Genomic DNA, 24,296 nt, shown 5'->3' on the forward strand with positions numbered 1-24,296 from the left:
TAGCAGCTCGAGAACTGGGGCAAAACCAACACGTTTTCATCAAAAAACAAAACACCTGACTGTCACCCGACTACCGTGCGTTAAGAGTCCGTCGCTTTACGAGCGGAACAAGACCAGTGGAATGAAAAGGAGAAGCAGCTTCGACCTCTGGTGAGTTGTTGATGTTTAGCGCTGCTAAGCTAACGAGCTAATTCGCAACCTGTTGTTGAATTAGCTCGTTAGCTAGTAGGCTGAGCCTACCTGCAAATGGTTGCCATTTGATAGCACTGCATTGGTGGAAAAAGTACTACACAAAAATATTAATAGTGCTATGTAGAAAGTAACATTCTGGTCTGTATTTACCTACTGTATATTTTTATTTTTAAATTGTTTTCCCCTTTTTATCTCCTGACTATATCTACTGCATAGTACTGTGTTCTATCCGTCTGTCATTCAATGTTATATGAGATACTTAAATGGTTTCCTGTGGAAATAAGCTTAGTCTTTTCTAGGATCTCCTTTTAGTAGACCTTGTACCAGTGAACTGTACTGTCATGAAACTGTACTTTTTCCTATGCAAACTTCTTCTAATAAAGTCTTCAATCAATCAGTAAAAGTCCTGAATTCTTGAGTAAAAGTACAAAAGTAGTATCAATATCAAAATAATGTACTAAAGTACCAAAAGTAGAAAGTACTCAATATGCAGAATGTCCCGTTTCAAGTTGTCAAATGTATACACATCTTTTGAAAATGGGATTGATTGATTGAAGAATTTATTAGAAGTTTTGCATAAAAAAAAATACAGTTTCATGACGGCACTGGTACAAGGTACTAAAAGGAGATTGATTGATTGAAGAATATATTAGAAGTTTGCAATAGAAAAAGTACAGTTTCATGACAGTACAAATCACTGGTACAAGGTCAAGTTGGTCAACTAAAAGGAGATCCTAGAAAGCAGAGGCTTATTTCCACAGGAAACACACTTTAAGTATCTCATATAACATTGAAAGACAGACGGATAGAACAGTACTTTATCTAGGATAATATCCTAGAAAGCCAAGGCTTATTGAGGCTTATTTCCACAGGAACCACACTTTATGTATCTCATATAACATTGAAAGACAGACGGATAGAACATAGTACTTTATCTAGGATAACATCAATTTCATAAGCAGAACAAGCATGGGATCTACAAGCTCACAATGCCTAGCGATGCGACACATTGTGAGCTTGTAGATCTGCTATTTTCAAATGTGTCCAAATAGGGTTGAAGCGGTTAATATATGTTTTGTAGTAATACTCAATCTACAACGTAACTAGTATATACAAATAAATGTAGTGGAGTAAAAGTACAGTATTTATTTAGATCCGAGATGTAGTGGAGTAGAAGTAAAAGTATTGGAAATTGAAGATACTCAAGTAAAGTACTAATACCTCAATGACAATGATGACAAATAAGAAATAATTTAATGTTGCCATCTTTCGCATACATTGTGCTCTCTTATAGTGTGGCATACCTGACAAACCTAGCAAGTATATGAGAGCTCTTGTTTTGTGACCCCGGTTCCAATGTTATATTATTATTATTTTTTCAACTTGTTTTACCTCAAAGGCATACAACATTTGAGTTACTACAGGCTGTCGTTGTCATACGCAGAGAAGCTTGTCCATGCCTTTATCTCCTCAAGACTGGACTACTGTAACGGGCTCTTTATTGGGATTCCTGGCAAGAGTATGCAGAAGCTGCAGTATATACAGAACAGCGCTGCCAGGGTCCTAATGAGAGTCCGTAAATACGACCACATAACACCCATCCTCTTCACACTGCACTGGCTCCCCGTCTCAGCCAGGATTGACTACAAGATCCTCCTCATCACTCACAACTGCATAAATGGACTTGCCCCCCCCTACCTACAGTCACTAATTACCAAGCCTCCACAAACCTCCACCCGGACCCTCAGATCAGCAAACAAATTCTTCCTGGAAGTCCCTGATACCAAGCTACGCACTATGGGGGACCAGGCCTTCTGCTCGGCAGCACCACGCCTGTGGAACAGCCTCCCCATAGAGCTGAGAGCACCACAGAACCTAGACTCTTTTAAAGCTGGCCTAAAAACCTTTTTATTCAGGAAGGCCTTTTTTCTAGTTTATAGTTTTAAGTTATCTTTGTATTTTAAAATCTGCATATTATCGTCATATAACATTATATTATTGATTTTGATTATTGATTATTGAATCCACCTGCTAATGTTTATTATTGACTTTGATAATTTTTTATTCTTTTAGTATGTGTTCTCCTTGAAATGTATGTAGCACTCTGAGATTCACTGAATGAAAAGTGCAATACAAATAAAATTTATTATTATTATTATTATTATTATTATCATAGTGATTCCATTTTAGCTGTCTTAAAGCCAAATAGGCATTTACATCATCACTTTAGGCCAGGGGTCTTCAACAAGGGGTCCGGGTCCCCTAGCGCGCTGCGAGGCCTTGTGAGCTTGTAGATCGGCTATTTTCGGGCAAAGACGTTTGGTGTAGAGGGGAAAAAGAGCAGAGTAAAAGGTCAAGTTTATTAGGTAATGAGGGCTCAAGTGGTTAAATATCTGCAAACACAAATTGACATGAATCCAAAATACACTGACGATTATGCTGTCAAACAATGAAACTACATGGAATCTATGAAAAGGTTTTGGGGGTCCCTGCTTCATCTCTCTCTCCTTAGCCTGAAAACGTTGAAGACCCCTGCTTTAGGCTATCCATGTCTCGTTTGGCCATGACATTGTAATTCAATTTGACATAAACTTCTCTTATTTCAGTAGCATGCAGATGTGAAGTCAGACATTGGGGACGTCGTTGAGACCCTGGTACCCACACGACTCACGCAGGACATCAGTGCTGTGCTGTGCCACCCTGTTCATCACCTTGGCTGTCCACATACATGTTCTTACATGAAGAGGGGGGAGAAACCCGAAGGATACCGACAGATGAGACCCAAGACGTTCCCCGCCAGCAACTACAGCGGCAACAGCCAGCAGATGCTGCAGGAAATCCGGGAGAGTCTCCGCAACCTGTCTCGGCCCTCCGACCCCCCTAAAGTGGACATGATGGGCGGCGCCGGGAAAGCAGCGCTGCCCGAAGATCTGCGGCAGCAGGGGCGCAGCAGCAACCCCAAGAACCCCTACCACAAGGCACTGCAGGAGATACGCAAGTCCCTGATGCCTTTCGCCAACGAGCCCAGCACTTCAGGCCGGGCGACGGCCGAGGTCAACAGACAGATGCTGCTGGAGCTCCTGTCTGCTGGATTTGAAGAGGTGAGACAGTAGGGCTGTCACAGTTATTACAGTTATTACGCGTTGTGAGCTTGTAGATCGGCTATTTCCACTCTCAATGTTATTTTTAAAGTGTAAAGTTGTCAAATATGTCCTTAATTTCTTTGTATATTTAGGTTTCATGTCATATCTGCCATGTGCAACTTCAAAGCCTACAAGCCAAACAGAAATGTAATTGTCAACGACAAAAACACAATTACCGGTAAATCGTTAATCGCAATTATTTGAGTGACAATTAATCGTCATGTAAAATGTCATAATCGTGACAGCCCTATGAGACAGAAAGCACACATGCACCTTTTCAAAGAGCCACTAGTACTGTTTTGTTTTTCAGTCGAGATGAGTTGGTAGGATTGTCGACAATGTCAAGGAATGTCAATCTGAGCAGTCTAAATTACAGACTGAGACAAGATGGGATTGAGCCAGCGCATTGCGCTCGCAATTGTCTAAGAGAATTATTTGAAATATGAAAAGTATGCAATGTGGAATGACCAGCTTGAATTGTTGACAGCAGTTTTCTCAGTTGGTCTTTTCTTGGTGATACAGTATGTACCTGCTTTAAACTCAAACTACTTCATTTTCACAAATTTACACCAAGTACAGTATATAGGAGTGGGTGAAACAAATTATTTTTGCTAGCTTCCTATGACTGCAGTTACATCGTAAAATAAAAATAATTGTACAGAGGGTTCGAACCCGAACCCAAATGTGCATAAAAGGAATAAAGGTATACATGTAATTATGTATACCCATAGACTGTAAAAAAAAAAAAAAAAAATACATGGGCGGTGCGAAGCCATTGCTTTCTATGCTGCGAAAATGACGTTTTTTTTGTCCCTTGTATGGGTGTCGCCGTCATTGTTTTAATGGTACTCAAGGAATCGTAAGGAATGCTATTGACTGCCATATTGACTGCCAACGGTCACGTGCAACCGCAGGGATACATGGGAGAATGTGGTGTTGAGCCTCCCGAAATAAAGCACACGAAGAAGAACACAGCCGGCTGGCATCAGTTTAGTTGGCCACTCCCCTCGCAACTTTATCATCAATTTAATCACAAGAATGGTAATTACTGTATATAGTCAAATGTCCTTGGCCACACATCGCCTGGCGTATTGTCATGGAGGGGTCAAAAAGGCCTTTGGTGTTTTGACTGACTGATTATGAATATAATATTTATACAGACTTGTTCATTCAAAAAGTGTTGCCTTCACAATAAATATTGTCACATTGTTTTGCTATTACGGCAATTAACGCCTACTGTATTAACCTTTCATGAGCACACTTACATCTAAAATCCTAACGGCTTCGATGGTTGCCTAAATCAGGGGTTCCCAAAAAAATGTTGTCTCAGGGCACCCCATAAATATTTTTTTTAATCCGAGGCACCCCTGCATTATACTTTTCACTCCCAGCACCGTATATTTATAGCATACCTTGTATGTCCAAAACTGTTCATTTTGTATTTATCATGTATAAAATGTACTAAACTAGTGAAAACAACAGATCTACATTGTGTGCTTGTAGATCGGCTGTTTTCACTAGTTTTGTGCGACAGTCTTGTATGATGAAGCAGGGCTTTGCTTTACCAAAAGACGAACACATTTGAAACATCCAAATAAATTCCAAATATTATCAAATTATCTCGCGGCACCCCTGGACTGCCATCGCGGCACCCCAGGGTGCCCCGTCACCCACTTTGAAAACCCCTGGCCTAAAAGGTAAATGTAACGTTGTGTGTTCAGGAAATGGTGATCCGTGCTCTGAAGCAGACCAACAGTCGCAGCATGGAGGCAGCCATAGAGTTCATCAGTAAGATGAGCTACCAGGACCCGCTGAGGGAGCAGATGGTGGCTGCTGCGGCCCGCCCCGTCAACGCAGGCATGAAAGCCCCTGGTAGGTACAGTATACAGTACAGTCCCCCTGGTAGGTAGACAGTACAGTCCCCCTGGAGCCCCTGGTAGGTACAGTGTACAGTCCCCCTGGAGCCCCAGGCTGGTAGGTACAGTGTACAGTCCCCCTGGAGCCCCTGGTAGGTACAGTGTACAGTACAGTCCCCCTGGTAGGTACAGTATACAGTACAGTCCCCTGGTAGGTATACAGTACAGTCCCCTGGTAGGTACAGTGTACAGTACAGTCCCCTGGTAGGTATACAGTACAGTCCCCTGGTAGGTACAGTGTACAGTACAGTCCCCTGGTAGGTATACAGTACAGTCCCCTGGTAGGTATACAGTACAGTCCCCTGGTAGGTACAGTGTACAGTACAGTCCCCTGGTAGGTATACAGTACAGTCCCCTGGTAGGTATACAGTACTGTCCCCTGGTAGGTATACAGTACAGTCCCCTGGTAGGTACAGTGTACAGTACAGTCCCCTGGTAGGTATACAGTACAGTCCCCTGGTAGGTATACAGTACAGTCCCCTGGTAGGTAGACAGTACAGTCCCCCTGGTAGGTAGACAGTACAGTCCCCCTGGTAGGTAGACAGTACAGTCCCCCTGGTAGGTAGACAGTACAGTCCCCTGGTAGGTAGACAGTACAGTCCCCCTGGTAGGTAGACAGTACAGTCCCCTGGTAGGTAGACAGTACAGTCCCCCTGGTAGGTAGACAGTACAGTCCCCTGGTAGGTAGACAGTACAGTCCCCCTGGTAGGTAGACAGTACAGTCCCCTGGTAGGTAGACAGTACAGTCCCCCTGGTAGGTAGACAGTACAGTCCCCTGGTAGGTAGACAGTACAGTCCCCCTGGTAGGTATACAGTACAGTCCCCTGGTAGGTAGACAGTACAGTCCCCCTGGTAGGTATACAGTACAGTCCCCTGGTAGGTATACAGTACAGTCCCCTGGTAGGTATACAGTACAGTCCCCTGGTAGGTAGACAGTACAGTCCCCCTGGTAGGTAGACAGTACAGTCCCCTGGTAGGTAGACAGTACAGTCCCCCTGGTAGGTAGACAGTACAGTCCCCTGGTAGGTATACAGTACAGTCCCCCTGGTAGGTAGACAGTACAGTCCCCTGGTAGGTAGACAGTACAGTCCCCCTGGTAGGTAGACAGTACAGTCCCCTGGTAGGTATACAGTACAGTCCCCTGGTAGGTATACAGTACAGTCCCCCTGGTAGGTAGACAGTACAGTCCCCTGGTAGGTATACAGTACAGTCCCCCTGGTAGGTAGACAGTACAGTCCCCTGGTAGGTAGACAGTACAGTCCCCTGGTAGGTAGACAGTACAGTCCCCTGGTAGGTACAGTATACAGTACAGTCCCCCTGGTAGGTAGACAGTACAGTCCCCTGGTAGGTATACAGTACAGTCCCCCTGGTAGGTATACAGTACAGTCCCCTGGTAGGTAGACAGTACAGTCCCCCTGGTAGGTAGACAGTACAGTCCCCTGGTAGGTATACAGTACAGTCCCCCTGGTAGGTACAGTATACAGTACAGTCCCCCTGGTAGGTAGACAGTACAGTCCCCTGGTAGGTATACAGTACAGTCCCCCTGGTAGGTAGACAGTCCCCCTGGAGCCCCTGGTAGGTAGGTAGATAGATAGATAGATAGTTAGATAGATAGATACCTTTATTATCCCAAGGGGGAAATTCAGTTCTCCAGTAGAAGCACAGCAGTATACAGTTATTTACAAAGTTACAGAGACGTAAGAAAAGATAGATAAGAGGGGGAAAAAAACAAAACAAAGACAAGAGCAGTACAGTAGCAATAAAGAGAAGGTGCATCAATAGCGAATAATATATAAGTATATATACATAAAGTGTCTTGCAAAAGAGACCATAGCAGTCAATATAAGTATATATACATAAAGTGTCTTGCAAAAGAGACCATAGCAGTCAATGCTAGTTAGTGCAAACAAGTATCTCACTGTCATTGTTAAATAAAGCAAAAATACTCAGAAACTACCAACACAACCTAATAGTGCAATGTCAAAAATCAGTGCGAAAAAAGAAGAAACTAGGAAGCGTGTCACCGCAAGACGCACATGAGCACTCTTCCTGGACGGTCCTTAGAGGTCAAAGTCAATACAGCAATAGTTCCTTAGAGGTCAAAGTCAATACAGCAGTGGTTCTGTCAGTCTAACCACAGGCTCCTCTGCTTGTCCACAGATGCCTGCAATTGTTGCAGGATTTAGGAAAATTGTTGATGGAATTTACAATTCACAAATTAGGCATTTAGCAGACTCTTTTAATCCAAAGCGACTTACAATAAGCAGGTAATACATCAATGTAATAAGCAAGATAATATGTCAGTACATCAACAACAATATAACAATGCATAGGAATATCAATCTAGAAAAACAGTGACATAGGTAAAGCACGCACCTAATCAGTAAAAAACATTTCTAAAACCTAATCCATTGCAAGCATTTGTTTTGCACGAAAAACATTCATTGGGCCAAAATCAGATGCAAAAAAACTATGGTTTAGTGATGAGTCATCACTTTTCACCAGGTGTATGGGGTCCATTTTTGGCCCAAGGAATGTTTTTTGTGCAAAACAAATGCTTGCAATGAATTGTTTATTTCGATGAACAGTTAGACGTTACAAATCAAATATCTTTTCGTTTCTTTTAATCTGTATCGAAAAGGTACAGGTTAAAAGAAACGTAAAAGAAACGTAAACGTAAAAGTGTTGAAGGCAACACTTTTTGAATGAACAAGTCTGTATAAATATTACATGCAATGGATTCAGAATAATTAAAAACACCTATTCCCACTTGGATTCAGAATAATTAAAAACACCTATTCCCACTTGAAGCATATTTTTGGGAGTGATTTTTTTCCCTTATAGTACAGTTATAGTAAGTGAATGAGACCCAGAATTACCCTAGCTGTCAAACATTTTGCTAGGGATGTTGAATTTCAATCTTTGTTAGATATGTTACTAGACACCTTTACGAACACATTGGTGAAGAAATTGTTTGGTAAGGAATTTATTCCCAGATTTGACAGGTATTCTGCTAATTTTCCCTGACTACAAGGACGAGTGGATTTTTGTCCTGTGGTTTTTAGGAATAACAGTAAATGGCGACGAAGGGAACAAGACAATGTATATAAGTCAAATATGGGGGTGGGGGGTTAAGTTTGATAAAAATGACTTTCAGTAAGGTAAACTGGTTTGCTGCGCTGTTCCCTGCAGGAGGAGGCGCCTCTCACATCCAGCAGCCCGTGCTGCGGAGGCAGAGCTGGAAGGGTTCTAAGGAGTCCCTGAGCCAGCAGAGACACGGCCCCCTCATGGTGGAGGGCATGATGTATCGCTCTGACAGCGGCCCCCTCATGGTGGAGGGCATGATGTACCGCTCTGACAGCCCCGGGCCGCAGGGAGACATGGCAGCACGGCCCCCTCCAGCCTTCCCCCAGGGTCACCCCGGAAACAACCAGAGAGTCAACCCTCCCCTGCCGCCTCAGGTACGCGCAGGGATGGGACCATACTCTGCGATATTATTGTTTATCGTAAAAAAAAGAAAAACACTCACGATAATTGTATTGTGGAGATTTAATTTATCATGATATCGTCCTCCGTCATGCACTGTGATCAACCTTTTATTCACCTTTTATTTGCCGAGCTGCATATCCTGTACCACATAATCCCTCCATAATTGGTAAAAGGTTCTTATAATATACGTACTTGATGCAGTCTTTTTCTCACTCTATCAATTGTCTTTGCCAAAAAATAGCCGATCTACAAGCTTGTTGCGAGCTTGTAGATCTGCTATCTTTTGGCAAATGTTCCGCCCCAGGATAATGGATTTAGATTATCGCGATAATATCGTAAACCACAATTTATTTTGTCACAATAATCGTGATATGACATTTTCATATCGTCTCGTCTCCTATCAGGTACGCAGCGTGACTCCGCCACCGAACCGAGGCACCACCCCCTCCCCACCCACCTGGGACAGCAACCCATCCACCAAGCGCTACTCCGGCAACATGGACTACCTGGTGCCCCGCATCTCTCCGGTGCCCCAGGGGGCGTGGCCCGAGGTGTACCCGGCCCCGGCTCCGCAGAACCAGCGCGGGATCAGCCCGGTGCCGGTGGGCCGCCAGCCCATCATCATGCAGAGCTCTGCTGGGAACAAGTTCACCTTCTCCTCCAGCTGGTCTCAGAACGGCTCCCCTCAGGCGGAGTACATCACAGGTAGGGCTGAACAAGTTCACCTTCTCCTCCAGCTGGTCTCAGAACGGCTCCCCTCAGGCGGAGTACATCACAGGTAGGGCTGAACAAGTTCACCTTCTCCTCCAGCTGGTCTCAGAACGGCTCCCCTCAGGCGGAGTACATCACAGGTAGGGCTGAACAAGTTCACCTTCTCCTCCAGCTGGTCTCAGAACGGCTCCCCTCAGGCGGAGTACATCACAGGTAGGGCTGAACAAGTTCACCTTCTCCTCCAGCTGGTCTCAGAACGGCTCTCCTCAGTCAGAGTACATCACAGGTAGGGCTGACAATCTTTGGATTCCATTCAGAATCCATTCTTGGGGTCACGATTCACGATTCTTTTTTTTTTCTCGATTCTTTCAAATCCCAAACGATTCAAATTCAGAAACGCTTATTTTCCGATTTAAAAACAATTCTCGATTCAAAACGATTCTCTATTGAAAACACTTCTCTATTCAATTCATATATCAGGATCTACTCCTGTCTGCAGGCATGAAAGCAGAGTACATTTGTGTAGCTTTTATAATTGTAAAGGTTTTATCAACTTATTGCAATAATGTAAACACACAAAGGTGAATCCAAGACAACATGTTTGATTTATTCATGCTTGCACACATTCTTTTAACTTGTACAAACACAACACAATATCTAATAAATTATCGTAATAAAAAAATCTTAATAAAAAAAAATCATAAAATAAAAATCATAATATCTAATAAATAACAATTAATAAAATATCGATTTCTGGAAAATGAGAATCGATTCTGAATCTTACCATGTTAGAAACACGATTTGAATTCAAATCGATTTTTTTTTTCCTGCACCCCCAATAGCAGGGAGCAACCGACAGCCGCCCCCACCGTACCCTGTCAATCAGAGCAGTCGGCAGAGTCCCACCGACCAGCAGATCCAGGGCGGCGGAGGTCCCGCCTCCTCTCCCTCGTACGTCAACGGCGGCAACCTCCCTCAGTCCATGATGGTGCCCAACCGAAACAGTCACAACCTCGACATGTACAACCTTGGTTCTCCCCAGTCCTGGTCCCAACAAGCCCCCCCGGGCCAGCAGCAGTCCTCTCCCGGCACCAACCAGGACCTGTCCCCCTCGTGGCAGCAGCACAACAACATGCCTGTCCGCTCCAACTCCTTCAACAGCCACCAGCTCAGTAACAGGCAGGCCCAACACGCAGCCAGCTCGCAGCCCTCGGCCACCACCGTCACGGCCATCACTCAGGCGCCCATTCTGCAGCCCGTGAAAAGCACGCGCGTCCAGAAACCAGAGCTGCACACGGCCGTCGCCCCCACGCACCCGCCGTGGATGCAGCCTCCACCCCCGCAGCCCGCAAATAACTACCCAGAGCCCCCGTCCCCCCCTGTGGCAGCGGAGGTGCCCAGCTACCAGGGTCCCCCTCCCCCGTATCCCAAGCACCTGCTGCAGCAGCCCCCCGCCGCCGCGCCCTGTCCACCAGCCTACGACCCGGGCGCCAACAAGCACGGCGCCGGGCGTGAGGAACAGGCCGACCCGGAGGAGGAGGCCAGTAGTGCTGCCAGTGGGTCCTCCTCAAATGACAGGTAGGGCTGACACCATTATGACATTTTACAAGACGATTAATTGTCTCTCAAATAACTGCGATTAACGATTTAATTGTGTTTTTTGTCGTTGACAATTGGCCTCCCGAAAAAGCTTTTGTCCAATGCTAGCTTATCAACTGGCAAGCAGGAAGTTATTCTAAGCTAGCATTGGACAACAGCTTTTTGGGAGGTGCATAGCTACTGGCTAATTGCATTTCTGTTTGGCTTTTAGGCTTTGAAGTTGCACATGGTAGATATGACACATAACCTAAATATAAAAAGAAATTACTGACATATTTGACAACTTTGTACTTAAAAAAGAACATTGATAGTGGAAATAGCATGTTGTGAGCTTGTAGATCTGCTACTATTTTTTACTTTAAAAACAATATATCGTCGTTGTCTCCAAGTTTCAAATTTGTACGTTCTTTCGCAAAGTTAAGCACTGCTTCATCATACAAGGCCGTTGCACAAAAGTAGTGAAAACAGCAGATCTACAAGCACACAACGCCTCGCGCCGCGAGGCGTTGTGTGCTTGTATCATCATTTTAAAAATGTATGTCCAAATTTTGGACATACAAAGTTTTCACCCGACAGCGATGATATGAAACTTTTTCAACATGGAAACGATTATGAAAAATAATCGCGGTTATGTCAAATAACCGCGATTAGACGATTATGTAATAATTGTGACAGCCCTAACGACAGGCCAACAGACAGCCCAGAGAGTGCGGCGGTCGCCACGGAGAAGGAGAAGAAGCAGATCACCACGTCGCCCGTTCCCGTGAGGCGCAACAAGAAGGACGAGGAGCGGCGAGGGGACTCGTCGCGGCTGCCGCTCTACTCCCCGCAGGCCTTCAAGTTCTTCATGGAGCAGCACGTGGAGAACATCCTGAAAAACCACCAGATGCGCATCTGCCGGAGGAAACAGCTGGAGAGCGAGATGCAGCGGGTGAGAGATCGCTAGTCACATCATGTCGTTATATTTGTGTTTACCAGGGATGGGACGATGTGAACATTTCATCACGATTATTGTGACAAAAGAAATCGCAATTTACGATATTATCGCGACAATCAAAATTCATTATCCGGGGGCGGAACATGATTTGCCAAAAAAATAGCAGATCTACAAGCTCTCAACGCGCGTTGTGAGCTTGTAGATCGGCTATTTTTTGGCTAAGACATTTGATAGAGAGTGAGAAAAAGACTATATCGAGTAGGTATATTATTTTTTACCAATAAAGGGTTTAAGTGGTACCGGATATGCAGCTCGGCAAATAAAAGGTGAATAAGCCCTTTTGCAAATCCCGCCCAATTCTGCCCTGTTACTATGATGGGACATTAACCCTGGGCAGATTGTTTTTATAGTGGCAGTGAATGGGATTTTTTTTCCCTTCATAGCCTCATTACAGCTATATAAAGTACCAAAGGAAAAACATCTAGGTGATATTAATAAAAAGGGAAGACAAAGGTACAGTAGTTACATTGCAAAACAGGGGGTTTACGCGAAAATATATGTTTTAATTTGTTTAATCCCAGTGGGACAGAATCCTCTTTGCAGATTCTTTTATAGTGGTAGTGGATGGGATTTTCTTTCCCTTCATAGCCTCATTACAGCTATATAAAGTACCACAAAAAACACATCTACGTGATATTAATAAAAAGGGAAGAAAAAGGTACAGTAATTACATAGCAAAACAGTAGTTTTCCCCCCGAAAATAAATGTTTTAATTAGTTTAATCCTCTGGATCAGAAAGAGAATAGACCGCGCATTGCATCCTGGGTAGGAAGAGGACAGAACTATAATCCTAACCTCACATAATAGGCTGGCTTTTCGTAATTCTGCCCATTTAAAATATATGTACCCAATCGTGACTCTTAGACCATTGATATGGTCCATGTGAACTAGTTTGTTGAAGCGTATTCATTATGATGAGCGAGATCACGGCCGAGATCGCGGCCGTACCGGGCGATCGCCGTGTCGCGCACTGCGGACAGTTTTGAAAGCCACATTTAACATTCTCCACTGCACAAACTCCACCCCCGATAGCAAAAAGTGAATGTTTTTTTCTGGTTGGCCAGTCAGGGAGTCTCAGGGACCAATCAGAAGGCTGACAAACGGTCTATTGATCCCAGTGGAGAACGATATTGCAATCTAAATCTCCACGATACGATTATCGTGAGTGTTTTTTATCACGATAATATGGCTTGTCGTCCCAACCCTAGTGTTTACATTTACCTGTGAAAGGAGGGATACTTTTCTTTTTCTTTTTTTTTTCATGTCAGCTGACAAAAACATTTCCTACTTTTATCTCTATTTTCTCTAGTATTGTGTAGCCAGAGGATCGGAGATCTCTGCTTACTGATTCGTCTGACATCTACTGTAAATTTTATCTAGAGGTAGAATTTGATACTGGAAACAATTTGGAAATGTAAAGAAAATAACTGCATTCATTGCAGAACCACTGTTCCAAAGGACTTTAGGGCAGTCCTTCATATCGCGGCAGTGATATGATTTGTAGCTGTAGGTTTTTCCCAGGCCTATCAGTAGGTGACAATCTCTGATCCTCTAGCTACACAACACTGCTGTTTCTCTAAAACAAACATTGTTGGCAATTTTATTCATTGAAACCTGGAGGCACATTGAGTTGTGCAATGTCTGATAAAGAACTACACAACCAAAATTGAAATGTAATTTTATTCCTTCAACTATTTTGTATTGGTCTTAAAGAAATTGTGTCCTTTGAGCTTTCATTCTGTCTGCACTTCCTCCTGTTTTATTCCAGTGGTTCTCAACCTTTTCAGGCTGTGACCCCCAAAATAATCATATTTTAACTGGGGACCCCCCACCCTGACGAGCACTAAGAGTTGAGGCATTACATTTTGTATAATACAATTCTATTTTGAAAATAGCAGATCTACATGCTCAACGCCTTGCGTTGTGGCTATTTTTTACAAGTTCTGCATCTAATATTTGACAATTTGGCCAATGTTTAATTTGCTATTTTAGAGGTATTAAAAAGTCCTTAAATTGCCACTTTAGAAATGTGCAGATACCCTCTATATACACTTAAAACTTATGTTGGTATGTTGACTGTTGGGTGAGAAAACAATTATGCACATTAAGTTAATCATCTGGGGACCCCCCAAAATAATTTGAGGATCCCCTGGGGGGTCCCGATCCACAGGTTGAGAACCACTGTTTTATTCTTTAGTAAAGACATTGTTGTCTCTTTAATCTTTGATAGTACTTTACTTTTCACACTCTTCCATTTTTTCCTCTTAGCTGTTCCTTCTTTTGCTTTTTCTTCTTGCGGTCACTAACAGCTGACGTAGAAGGTAAAGGTATCTCTGCTTCTCTGTCCTCACAGAGAAGCACAAACATGAACATGCACTGTCTGTCTGTATACATCATTGAACCATGGTATCTCTGCTTCTCTGTCCTCTTGAATACACAAACATGAACATGCACTGTATCTATAAATCATTGAACCATGGTAGATGCTGCTCTTTTGAAGCTGATTGGTATAACGTAACCACATTAAGGTAGGGTAAGTGATATTTCTTTGTTAAATAGGTATTCAATAGCTCTCTATTCTGATTTATGATGCTCATTGATATATAGTGTTTCTTCAGTAATGGGAGGAGTCTCCCTGTCTCTCCAGCTCTTCAGTAAACAGAAATGGCATTTTCAGCAGCATAAACAAGTGATGACACAAAGAAATGATCAGAGAAAATTGGAACTGGAGCAGTATCAAATCTAAGCTGATAAATGGGTTACTGAACACACTCTCTATAGAAATGATTGCGATCAGAATATAGTGCTTTAACCTTAAAAAGATTAAAAAAAAAAAAAATCACTTGCCCCAACTTTTGAATCCTATGAAAACAGCATGTTGACCACAGAGGAAATGCATGTCACCTCATGTTCATCCACCACATATTGTGCCATTTCCTGTGTGTCAGAAAGAATAACAAAAGCGGTTTGGTGACGTGTGAACAATTTAAGAAAAAGTTATGGTAGGTTATCCTCACTGCATGTTGCACTATTGTCCACAATGTGTGTCACTGTCAACAGATACCCTTGATGTTTTTGTTATGTTTTAATCTAACCATGATTTGTCATACTTTTATCTATTGAGCCTGAAATAATCTGTAATCAACTCAAGAGAGAAAAGTATTTTGGGTTAACTCTAGAATGTGTCACTGTCGGACAGAAACCTTGTATGTCCAAAGCTGTTACTTTTCAGAAAATGGAAATAATAAAGTAAATGAAATAATAAAGTAAATAAATAACCTGTGTTTCAATAGATCCAATGTAACTATTATTTAGTTGGGTAAATATTCATAAAACCCACAGATGGCCCTAAAACTATTTTAACCTGATGTCCCTATTTTGGGCATTTTATTATAAGCTACAATTTTCAAAATCTTCACAAAAGGTTCACGACGTCTTGTGATGTTGTGAGCTTGTAGATTTGCCGTTTTCACACAACACTGTCATACGATAAAGTATAAAATAGGGCATTAATTGTTTTGATTAAATTATGAAAAAAAAGATGATGGAGCGGAGCTCCAAGGTTTCTGTCGGGCAGCAACAATTTGTTCTTCCTACGGAAACATCTGAATGTCTCTTCCTTCCTGTAAATGTCCCTTCTGAATGTCTCTCTTCCTTCCTGTAAATGTCCCTTCTGAATGTCTCTTCCTTCCTGTAAATGTCCCTTCTGAATGTCTCCCTTCCTTCCTGTAAATGTCCCTTCTGAATGTCTCCCTTCCTTCCTGTAAATGTCCCTTCTGAATGTCTCTCTTCCTTCCTGTAAATGTCCCTTCTGAATGTCTCTCTACCTTCCTGTAAATGTCCCTTCTGAATGTCTCCCTTCCTTCCTGTAAATGTCCCTTCTGAATGTCTCTCTTCCTTCTTGTAAATGTCCCTTCTGAATGTCTCTTCCTTCCTGTAAATGTCCCTTCTGAATGTCTCTCTTCCTTCCTGTAAATGTCCCTTCTGAATGTCTCTCTACCTTCCTGTAAATGTCCCTTCTGAATGTCTCTTCCTTCCTGTAAATGTCCCTTCTGAATGTCTCTCTTCCTTCCTGTAAATGTCCCTTCTGAATGTCTCTCTTCCTTCCTGTAAATGTCCCTTCTGAATGTCTCTTCCTTCCTGTAAATGTCCCTTCTGAATGTCTCTCTTCCTTCCTGTAAATGTCCCTTCTGAATGTCTCTCTTCCTTCCTGTAAATGTCCCTTCTGAATGTCTCTTCCTTCCTGTAAATGTCCCTTCTGAATGTCTCTCTTCCTTCCTGTAAATGTCCCTTCTGAATGTCTCCCTTCCTTCCTGTAAATGTCCCTTCTGAATGTCTCTCTTCCTTCCTGTAAATGTCCCTTCTGAATGTCTCTCTTCCTTCCTGTAAATGTCCCTTCTGAATGTCTCTCTTCCTTCCTGTAAATGTCCCTTCTGAATGTCTCCCTTCCTTCCTGTAAATGTCCCTTCTGAATGTCTCTTCCTTCCTGTAAATGTCCCTTCTGAATGTCTCTCTTCCTTCCTGTAAATGTCCCTTCTGAATGTCTCTCTTCCTTCCTGTAAATGTCCCTTCTGAATGTCTCTCTTCCTTCCTGTAAATGTCCCTTCTGAATGTCTCTTCCTTCCTGTAAATGTCCCTTCTGAATGTCTCTCTTCCTTCCTGTAAATGTCCCTTCTGAATGTCTCTTCCTTCCTGTAAATGTCCCTTCTGAATGTCTCTCTTCCTTCCTGTAAATGTCCCTTCTGAATGTCTCTTCCTTCCTGTAAATGTCCCTTCTGAATGTCTCTCTTCCTTCCTGTAAATGTCCCTTCTGAATGTCTCTCTTCCTTCCTGTAAATGTCCCTTCTGAATGTCTCTCTTCCTTCCTGTAAATGTCCCTTCTGAATGTCTCTCTTCCTTCCTGTAAATGTCCCTTCTGAATGTCTCTCTTCCTTCCTGTAAATGTCCCGCCAGGTGGGCTTGTCGGGGGACGCCCAGGAGCAGATGCGCATGATGCTGAGCCAGAAGGAGTCCAACTACATCCGGCTGAAGCGAGCCAAGATGGACAAGTCCATGTTCAAGCGCATCAAGACGCTGGGCATCGGCGCCTTCGGCGAGGTGTGCCTGGCCCGGAAGGAGGACACGGGCGCGCTGTACGCCATGAAGACACTGCGCAAGAAGGACGTGCTGCTGAGGAACCAGGTGGCCCACGTCAAGGCGGAGCGCGACATCCTGGCGGAGGCGGACAACGAGTGGGTGGTGCGGCTCTACTACTCCTTCCAGGACAAGGACAACCTGTACTTCGTCATGGACTACATCCCCGGCGGGGACATGATGAGCCTGCTGATACGGCTGGGCATCTTCAAGGAGGAGCTGGCCCAGTTCTACATCGCCGAGCTCTCCTGTGCCGTGGAGAGTGTCCACAAGATGGGCTTCATCCATCGGGACATCAAGCCCGACAACATCCTCATAGACCGAGACGGACACATCAAGCTCACCGACTTTGGCCTCTGCACGGGCTTCCGCTGGACGCACGACTCCAAGTACTACCAGAGCGGTTAGTACTGACTTCTGTTCACAGTGCTTTAGCAACTCTTGACTGTTATATGGTTTTGTGTTTTATTTAAATGTTTTACTGTGTTCACCCAATGCTCCATATCGTTGTTGTCGGGTGGAAACCTTGTACAGTATGTCCAAAACCGTTCGTTTTGTATTCGTAATTTTTTTAAATTCTAAGTAGTGAAAATAGCAGATCTACAAGCACACAACGCCTCGCGGTGCGAGTCTTGTGTGACAGTCTTGTATGATGAAGCAGGGCTTTACTTGACGAAAAAACATACAAATTTGAAACTTGGAGATACGAGGTTTCTGCCCGACAGTGACAATATAATACTGCAATTGTAACTACAAGGGCTTCCAAAGAGGTATTATGTGGTTGAACTAATTATTAGGTCTCAGTGGGAAGCATAATGCAATGAATAATTAATTCAAATGCTAGCCGAAGGGAATGGATAGAAAACGTATAGTACTACATTTCACACGCTTGTTCTCGTCGCAATTAGCTGGCCCACTTGCCAGCTAATTGCGAAGAAAACAAGCGTGTGAAATGATCAGTGGTGCCTGTAAGTCTACACCACTTAAGCCGAAGAACTACCGGTATGTCTGTACTTCACTGTCTGCACTCTGCACACAACTCTGAATCCATTTAATGCTATTTAATTCTGCAAATTTGTAGTCTACGGATGATCACAGCAGCACAGTATTAGTGCTTAATGTATTAGTGTATTTATAAGTGTACCTGTATTTATGCTGATGCAGGGGTTGGTCTCGGAGGCACTTGCCCATCGGGCAAGTACAGGTCATGCTCTACTTGCCCAAAAAGTAAATCAAACCATCCATTATAAAATGATAGGTAAAATTTGAATTACCGTTCAATTTAACACTTATTTTGTTTTACTTCCTGGGGCTGTGCAATAACAAATGTCATACCTAATTCCTAATTCCTACATAGCTATGATTGAATATGACTATGGGTTCACACCTATTTTATATTTTTAAATGTACTGTAGCAACAGTGAAAACAGCACATTATATCCGGTGTGTTTATAGACTGTTGCATCCCCGCTCAAACAAGCACGTGCCTCGTAGGGCAACCTGAAAGTAAACTCCACCTGCCCTTAAGTTTTATTTACCTGCCAGGGGCAGGTGGGCAAGCCTTAGTGTCAATTCCTGCTGATATATATATCTATCTTGCACCAAGACATAAATGTGATAACAATAAATGTACCCCCATTCATTTCGGATGGTGACCCGTTTCGAAACGGGTCACCATCCGGAATCAATGGGGGTAAATTTACTCAAATCAAATTTTTGTCTTAGGAATGTGACAAAAACCAAAAAATATTATTGAACTCTACTCTCCATGGCATTAGTAATCAATAGAAAAAAAGTCATTTTGGGGGTGAACTACTCCTTTAAACAAATGAGCACGCAGATGCGGTACATGAAAATGAAAGCGAGCGGCGAGCGTGAGTAAAGCTGAATCTCTGTTCTGTTTGATGGTCCCCTGCAGGAGACCACGTCCGACAGGACAGCATGGACTTCAGCAAGGAGTGGGAAGAAGACCCCACCAACTGTCGCTGTGCAGACAGACTGAAGCCTCTGGAGAGGAGGAAGGCCCGGCAGCACCAGCGCTGCTTGGCCCACTCCTTGGTGGGGACACCCAACTACATCGCCCCAGAGGTGCTGCTAAGGACAGGTAGGGACACCCAACTACATCGCCCCAGAGGTGCTGCTAAGGACAGGTAGGGACACCCAACTACATCGCCCCAGAGGTGCTGCTAAGGACAGGTAGGGACACCCAACTACATCGCCCCAGAGGTGCTGCTAAGGACAGGTAGGGACACCCAACTACATCGCCCCAGAGGTGCTGCTAAGGACAGGTAGGGACACCCAACTACATCGCCCCAGAGGTGCTGCTAAGGACAGGTAGGGACACCCAACTACATCGCCCCAGAGGTGCTGCTAAGGACAGGTGGGGACCCCCAACTACATCGCCCCAGAGGTGCTGCTAAGGACAGGTAGGGACACCCAACTACATCGCCCCAGAGGTGCTGCTAAGGACAGGTAGGGACACCCAACTACATCGCCCCAGAGGTGCTGCTAAGGACAGGTAGGGACACCCAACTACATCGCCCCAGAGGTGCTGCTAAGGACAGGTAGGGACACCCAACTACATCGCCCCAGAGGTGCTGCTAAGGACAGGTAGGGACACCCAACTACATCGCCCCAGAGGTGCTGCTAAGGACAGGTAGGGACACCCAACTACATCGCCCCAGAGGTGCTGCTAAGGACAGGTAGGGACACCCAACTACATCGCCCCAGAGGTGCTGCTAAGGACAGGTAGGGACACCCAACTACATCGCCCCAGAGGTGCTGCTAAGGACAGGTAGGGACACCCAACTACATCGCCCCAGAGGTGCTGCTAAGGACAGGTAGGGACACCCAACTACATCGCCCCAGAGGTGCTGCTAAGGACAGGTAGGGACACCCAACTACATCGCCCCAGAGGTGCTGCTAAGGACAGGTAGGGACACCCAACTACATCGCCCCAGAGGTGCTGCTAAGGACAGGTAGGGACACCCAACTACATCGCCCCAGAGGTGCTGCTGAGGACAGGTAGGGACACCCAACTACATCGCCCCAGAGGTGCTGCTAAGGACAGGTAGGGACACCCAACTACATCGCCCCAGAGGTGCTGCTAAGGACAGGTAGGGACACCCAACTACATCGCCCCAGAGGTGCTGCTAAGGACAGGTAGGGACACCCAACTACATCGCCCCAGAGGTGCTGCTGAGGACAGGTAGGGACACCCAACTACATCGCCCCAGAGGTGCTGCTAAGGACAGGTAGGGACACCCAACTACATCGCCCCAGAGGTGCTGCTGAGGACAGGTAGGGACACCCAACTACATCGCCCCAGAGGTGCTGCTGAGGACAGGTAGGGACACCCAACTACATCGCCCCAGAGGTGCTGCTAAGGACAGGTAGGGACACCCAACTACATCGCCCCAGAGGTGCTGCTAAGGACAGGTAGGGACACCCAACTACATCGCCCCAGAGGTGCTGCTAAGGACAGGTAGGGACACCCAACTACATCGCCCCAGAGGTGCTGCTAAGGACAGGTAGGGACACCCAACTACATCGCCCCAGAGGTGCTGCTAAGGACAGGTACCATTGTTTAAAAATGTCTTCTCGTCCTTCAGTTAAAACAGGGGTTCTCAACCTTTTCAGGCCGCGACCCCAAAATAATCACATTTTAATTGGGGACCACTCACCCTGATGAGCACTAAGAGTTGAGGCATTATATTTTCTATAACACGGTTCTATTGTGCAAATAGCAGATCTAGATCGTCTATTTTCACAATTTCTTCCTCTAATATTTGACAATTTGTCCAGTGTTTAATATATATTTTTTAATATAATAAAATAAAGGCTTTTTCCTCCCTTTTAAACTTTGAGTGCATCTTTTCATGACTTGATCCCGTTGATCCAAGAGCACCATTATACTAAATGTTACTATTCTTAAGCCCTTTGCACACAGGCGCGTTTAACCCCACGGATAAAACGGACAATATCATTTTTTGAAAAGAAAACAATGATTCTCTATGACCTCATGCACACCGGCTCCGAATTAGCCGTGCGACGAGTGGCTGCCACCGTGCGTTTTTTCTCGATCGAACCCAGTTCGATTTGTGCGTCTTGTCGCATGCGGTAAAAAACTCATCGCTCCTTTTATGACTCCTTTTTGGATCCGCAGCGCCGATTCCGCACAGCATTGCACAGAATGCACACCAAATCCAATGCGTTTTATTCATGCAGCAAACGCAACTGTCCTGTGTGCAAAGGGCTTAACTCTACGTTGAGCACCTGGTTTTCTCTCTCTCCTTGGCCAGTGTTTAATTTGTCATTTTAGAGGTATTAAAAAGTTCTTAAATTGTCACCGTAGAAATGTGCAGATACCCTCTATACACTTAAACCTTATGTTGGTTTGTTTACTGTTGTGTGAGAGAACAATGTTGCACATTAAGATAATGGGGACCCCCCCCCCCCCCCCTTTTTCACAAATGGCAGATCTTGTAAATACTAGAATATGCAAGTCAAGATGTAAGAGTAAATTGCTTATTCTTATTGTTGAGATGTATGCATATACGGTTTAAGTGGTTAATATTGAGCCAAACATTTAAATCCCAAATGCTGTGGTTTGATATAAATGTTAATCACGTTCCCTCTCTTCTCTAAAATGTTTTTTTTTTTTTTTTAAACACCATTCTTTCTTTTCTCTAGGATACACCCAGCTCTGTGACTGGTGGAGTGTTGGTGTCATCTTGTATGAGATGGTCGTCGGGCAGCCTCCGTTCTTAGCAACCACGCCCCTCGAAACCCAGCTGAAGGTGTGTTAAATACCCAGTACTTTAACCTGATGTAGCTTTCTACCTTATCATGTTTTTGTTTTTATATAAAACTTGATTTATATGGGGTAGATTGCCGAGCATGCATGTTCTTTTACAGCATTGCCCTGTTACAACAACCGTACATAACAGTTGTCGACCACTGGTAGCATTAGTGCTATTAAACCTACATTGATTTCACGCACGATATACTCCATGACATGACACTGTCTGAAATTTGAACATACTCCTGTTTTATCTTCTCTTCACTGGCTCCCAGTAAAGCATAGAATTTATTTTAAAGTTGCTTCTTATTGTTTTTAAATCTCTTAATGGTTTGGCTCCCTCCTATGTTTCTGACTTGCTTGAACCATACGTACCAACCAGAACCCTTAGATCATCTGGCAAAGGTCTCCTCACTGAATACTGGATCCATTCTAAATCAGGTTATGGTGCTTTTAGTAACTGTGGTCCCACTCTGTGGAATTCTATACCAGCTGATCTAAGGTCTGTTACAATAGTGTCTTATTTTAAAAGCAAACTAAAGACCTACTGTACCTATTCTCCCAAGCTTTTTATCTAGGTTTTGAATGTATTGATTAAACTGTTATTCAATCATATGTAATTGTGTTCACTTTGTGTCATTATGTCTGTTTTTATTTTGGATCGAATTTTTTGTCTTTATTGGCATTTTCTTGTAAGCACATTGAGTCTGCGCTTGTCTAACCTGCTGTATGAATAAATGTGACTTGACTTGACTGTCTACTGTCTCTCCCCACCAGGTGATAAACTGGCAGAGCACGCTTCACATCCCCCCGCAGGCCAAGCTGAGCCCGGAGGCGTCGGACCTCATCGTCAAGCTGTGCCGCGGCCCCGAGGACCGCCTGGGCAAGGACGGCGCGGACGACATCAAGGCCCAGCCGTTCTTCAGGGCCATCGACTTCTCCAACGACCTGCGGCAGCAGCCGGCGCCGTACATCCCCACCATCGCCCACTGCACGGACACGTCCAACTTCGACCCCGTGGACCCGGACAAGCTGTGGAGCAGCGACGGCGAGGGGGGCGACCACAACGACACGCTGGCCGGCTGGTTCCGCAACGGCGAGCACCCGGAGCACGCCTTCTACGAGTTCACCTTCCGGCGGTTCTTCGACGACAACGGCCATCCCTACAACAGCCCCAAGCCCATCGAGTACGAGGGCTACGGAGCCGACGAGACTGACGACGCCGGCGCCGAGGGCCCCGGCGGACAGGAGGATGGCGAGGGAGAGCAGGAGGAGGAGGAGTACGAGGAGGAGGAGGTGGAGGAGGAGGAGGGAAGCGGCGGTAGTCCTGCAGGGGGACAAGGCCGGGACCTGGTGTATGTCTAGCTCACCCGTCTCTCTCTGTGGAGCTGCTGGTACGTGAAGACCTGGTGTATGTCTAGCTCACCCATCTCTCTCTGTCCAGCTGCTGGTACGTGAAGATGGGGCCAACCAAGGGGAGGATAACTGCCTGGTCTCTGTTAAAACCCATTTAGAACGGGTACACAGTAATTGTGTATTATTATTTTATGCTTTATTTATTGAAAAATAGCAGATCGTGCGCTGCGAGCTTGTAGATCTGCTATTTTTGAAAGATCGTGAAATTTTGACCCGATTCTATAAGTGTCTTTTGAATCCTAAGGTTTTTTGAAAAAACCTATGTTTCTATGTCAGCAATCTGGCCAGCCATTGTCAAAGAAAAAGGTCCTTTTCTCTTAACTGGAGCTCAGTCTGTTCTTGAGAGACTACTATGTCAGTGGTTCTCAAACTTTTTCATGTGAAGGACCCCCAAAATGATATTTATTTGGCCACGGACGCCCATCTCAAAATATCTAGTTCCAGGGACCATCCAGAAGCAAAATTTAAGTTACAAACGTTCGCTTTGAAAATACATATGGTCAAAGATTTGCACACATTCTCACGACTTTTTCAAAAATAGCAGATCTACAAGCTCGCAGCGCGGCACTCGGTGCCGCACTGTGAGCTTGTATATCTGCTATTTTTCACTGGTTAAAGCATTCAATAATTCTAGGCCTAAATGGGTCAAGAGGGGCATGCACGTGTGAGTGAGTGAGTGTATGTGTGTGTGTGTGCGCAGGGGCCATCGTTTGCATAGGTACGGCATTTGAAACGTAGCAATGTACCTGTGGAAAAACGGGACGCTACAGTACGGTACATGGAAGGCATTCATCGTGACACATGAACAGGCCCGCTCCGAAACACTACAAGAACTGCTCTCTCTCTCCACTACAGGTGGTATTAGTGGGACGTACACTACAGGGTATGATGCATTATTT

General features: G+C 44.6%; 1 protein-coding gene across 4 annotated transcripts; it reads left to right on the plus strand.

Moving 5' to 3' along the window:
- Positions 1–26: 26 nt before the first annotated feature.
- Positions 27–23,915, plus strand: lats1 (large tumor suppressor kinase 1). 4 transcript variants are annotated; one of them, XM_080744527.1, is made up of 12 exons: positions 27–150; positions 2,799–3,293; positions 5,057–5,207; positions 8,444–8,712; positions 9,145–9,445; positions 10,294–11,029; positions 11,726–11,981; positions 17,001–17,583; positions 19,099–19,238; positions 19,561–19,606; positions 21,873–21,979; positions 22,759–23,915. In XM_080744527.1, the coding sequence occupies exons 2-12, from the start codon at positions 2,931–2,933 to the stop codon at positions 23,344–23,346; spliced, it is 3,540 nt and encodes a 1,179-aa protein (XP_080600653.1). In that variant the 5' UTR covers positions 27–150; positions 2,799–2,930; the 3' UTR covers positions 23,347–23,915. The 4 variants fall into 4 exon arrangements, with proteins under 4 accessions (XP_080600653.1, XP_080600652.1, XP_080600651.1 ...); XM_080744526.1 differs by lacking the exon at positions 19,561–19,606 and having other exon boundaries at positions 27–163; positions 2,809–3,293; positions 19,099–19,284; XM_080744525.1 differs by lacking the exon at positions 19,561–19,606 and having other exon boundaries at positions 19,099–19,284.
- Positions 23,916–24,296: the final 381 nt, after the last annotated feature.

This window comes from Nannobrachium achirus (genome assembly GCF_963921795.1).
Source record: "Nannobrachium achirus genome assembly, chromosome: 16".
Lineage (NCBI taxonomy): Eukaryota > Metazoa > Chordata > Actinopteri > Myctophiformes > Myctophidae > Nannobrachium > Nannobrachium achirus.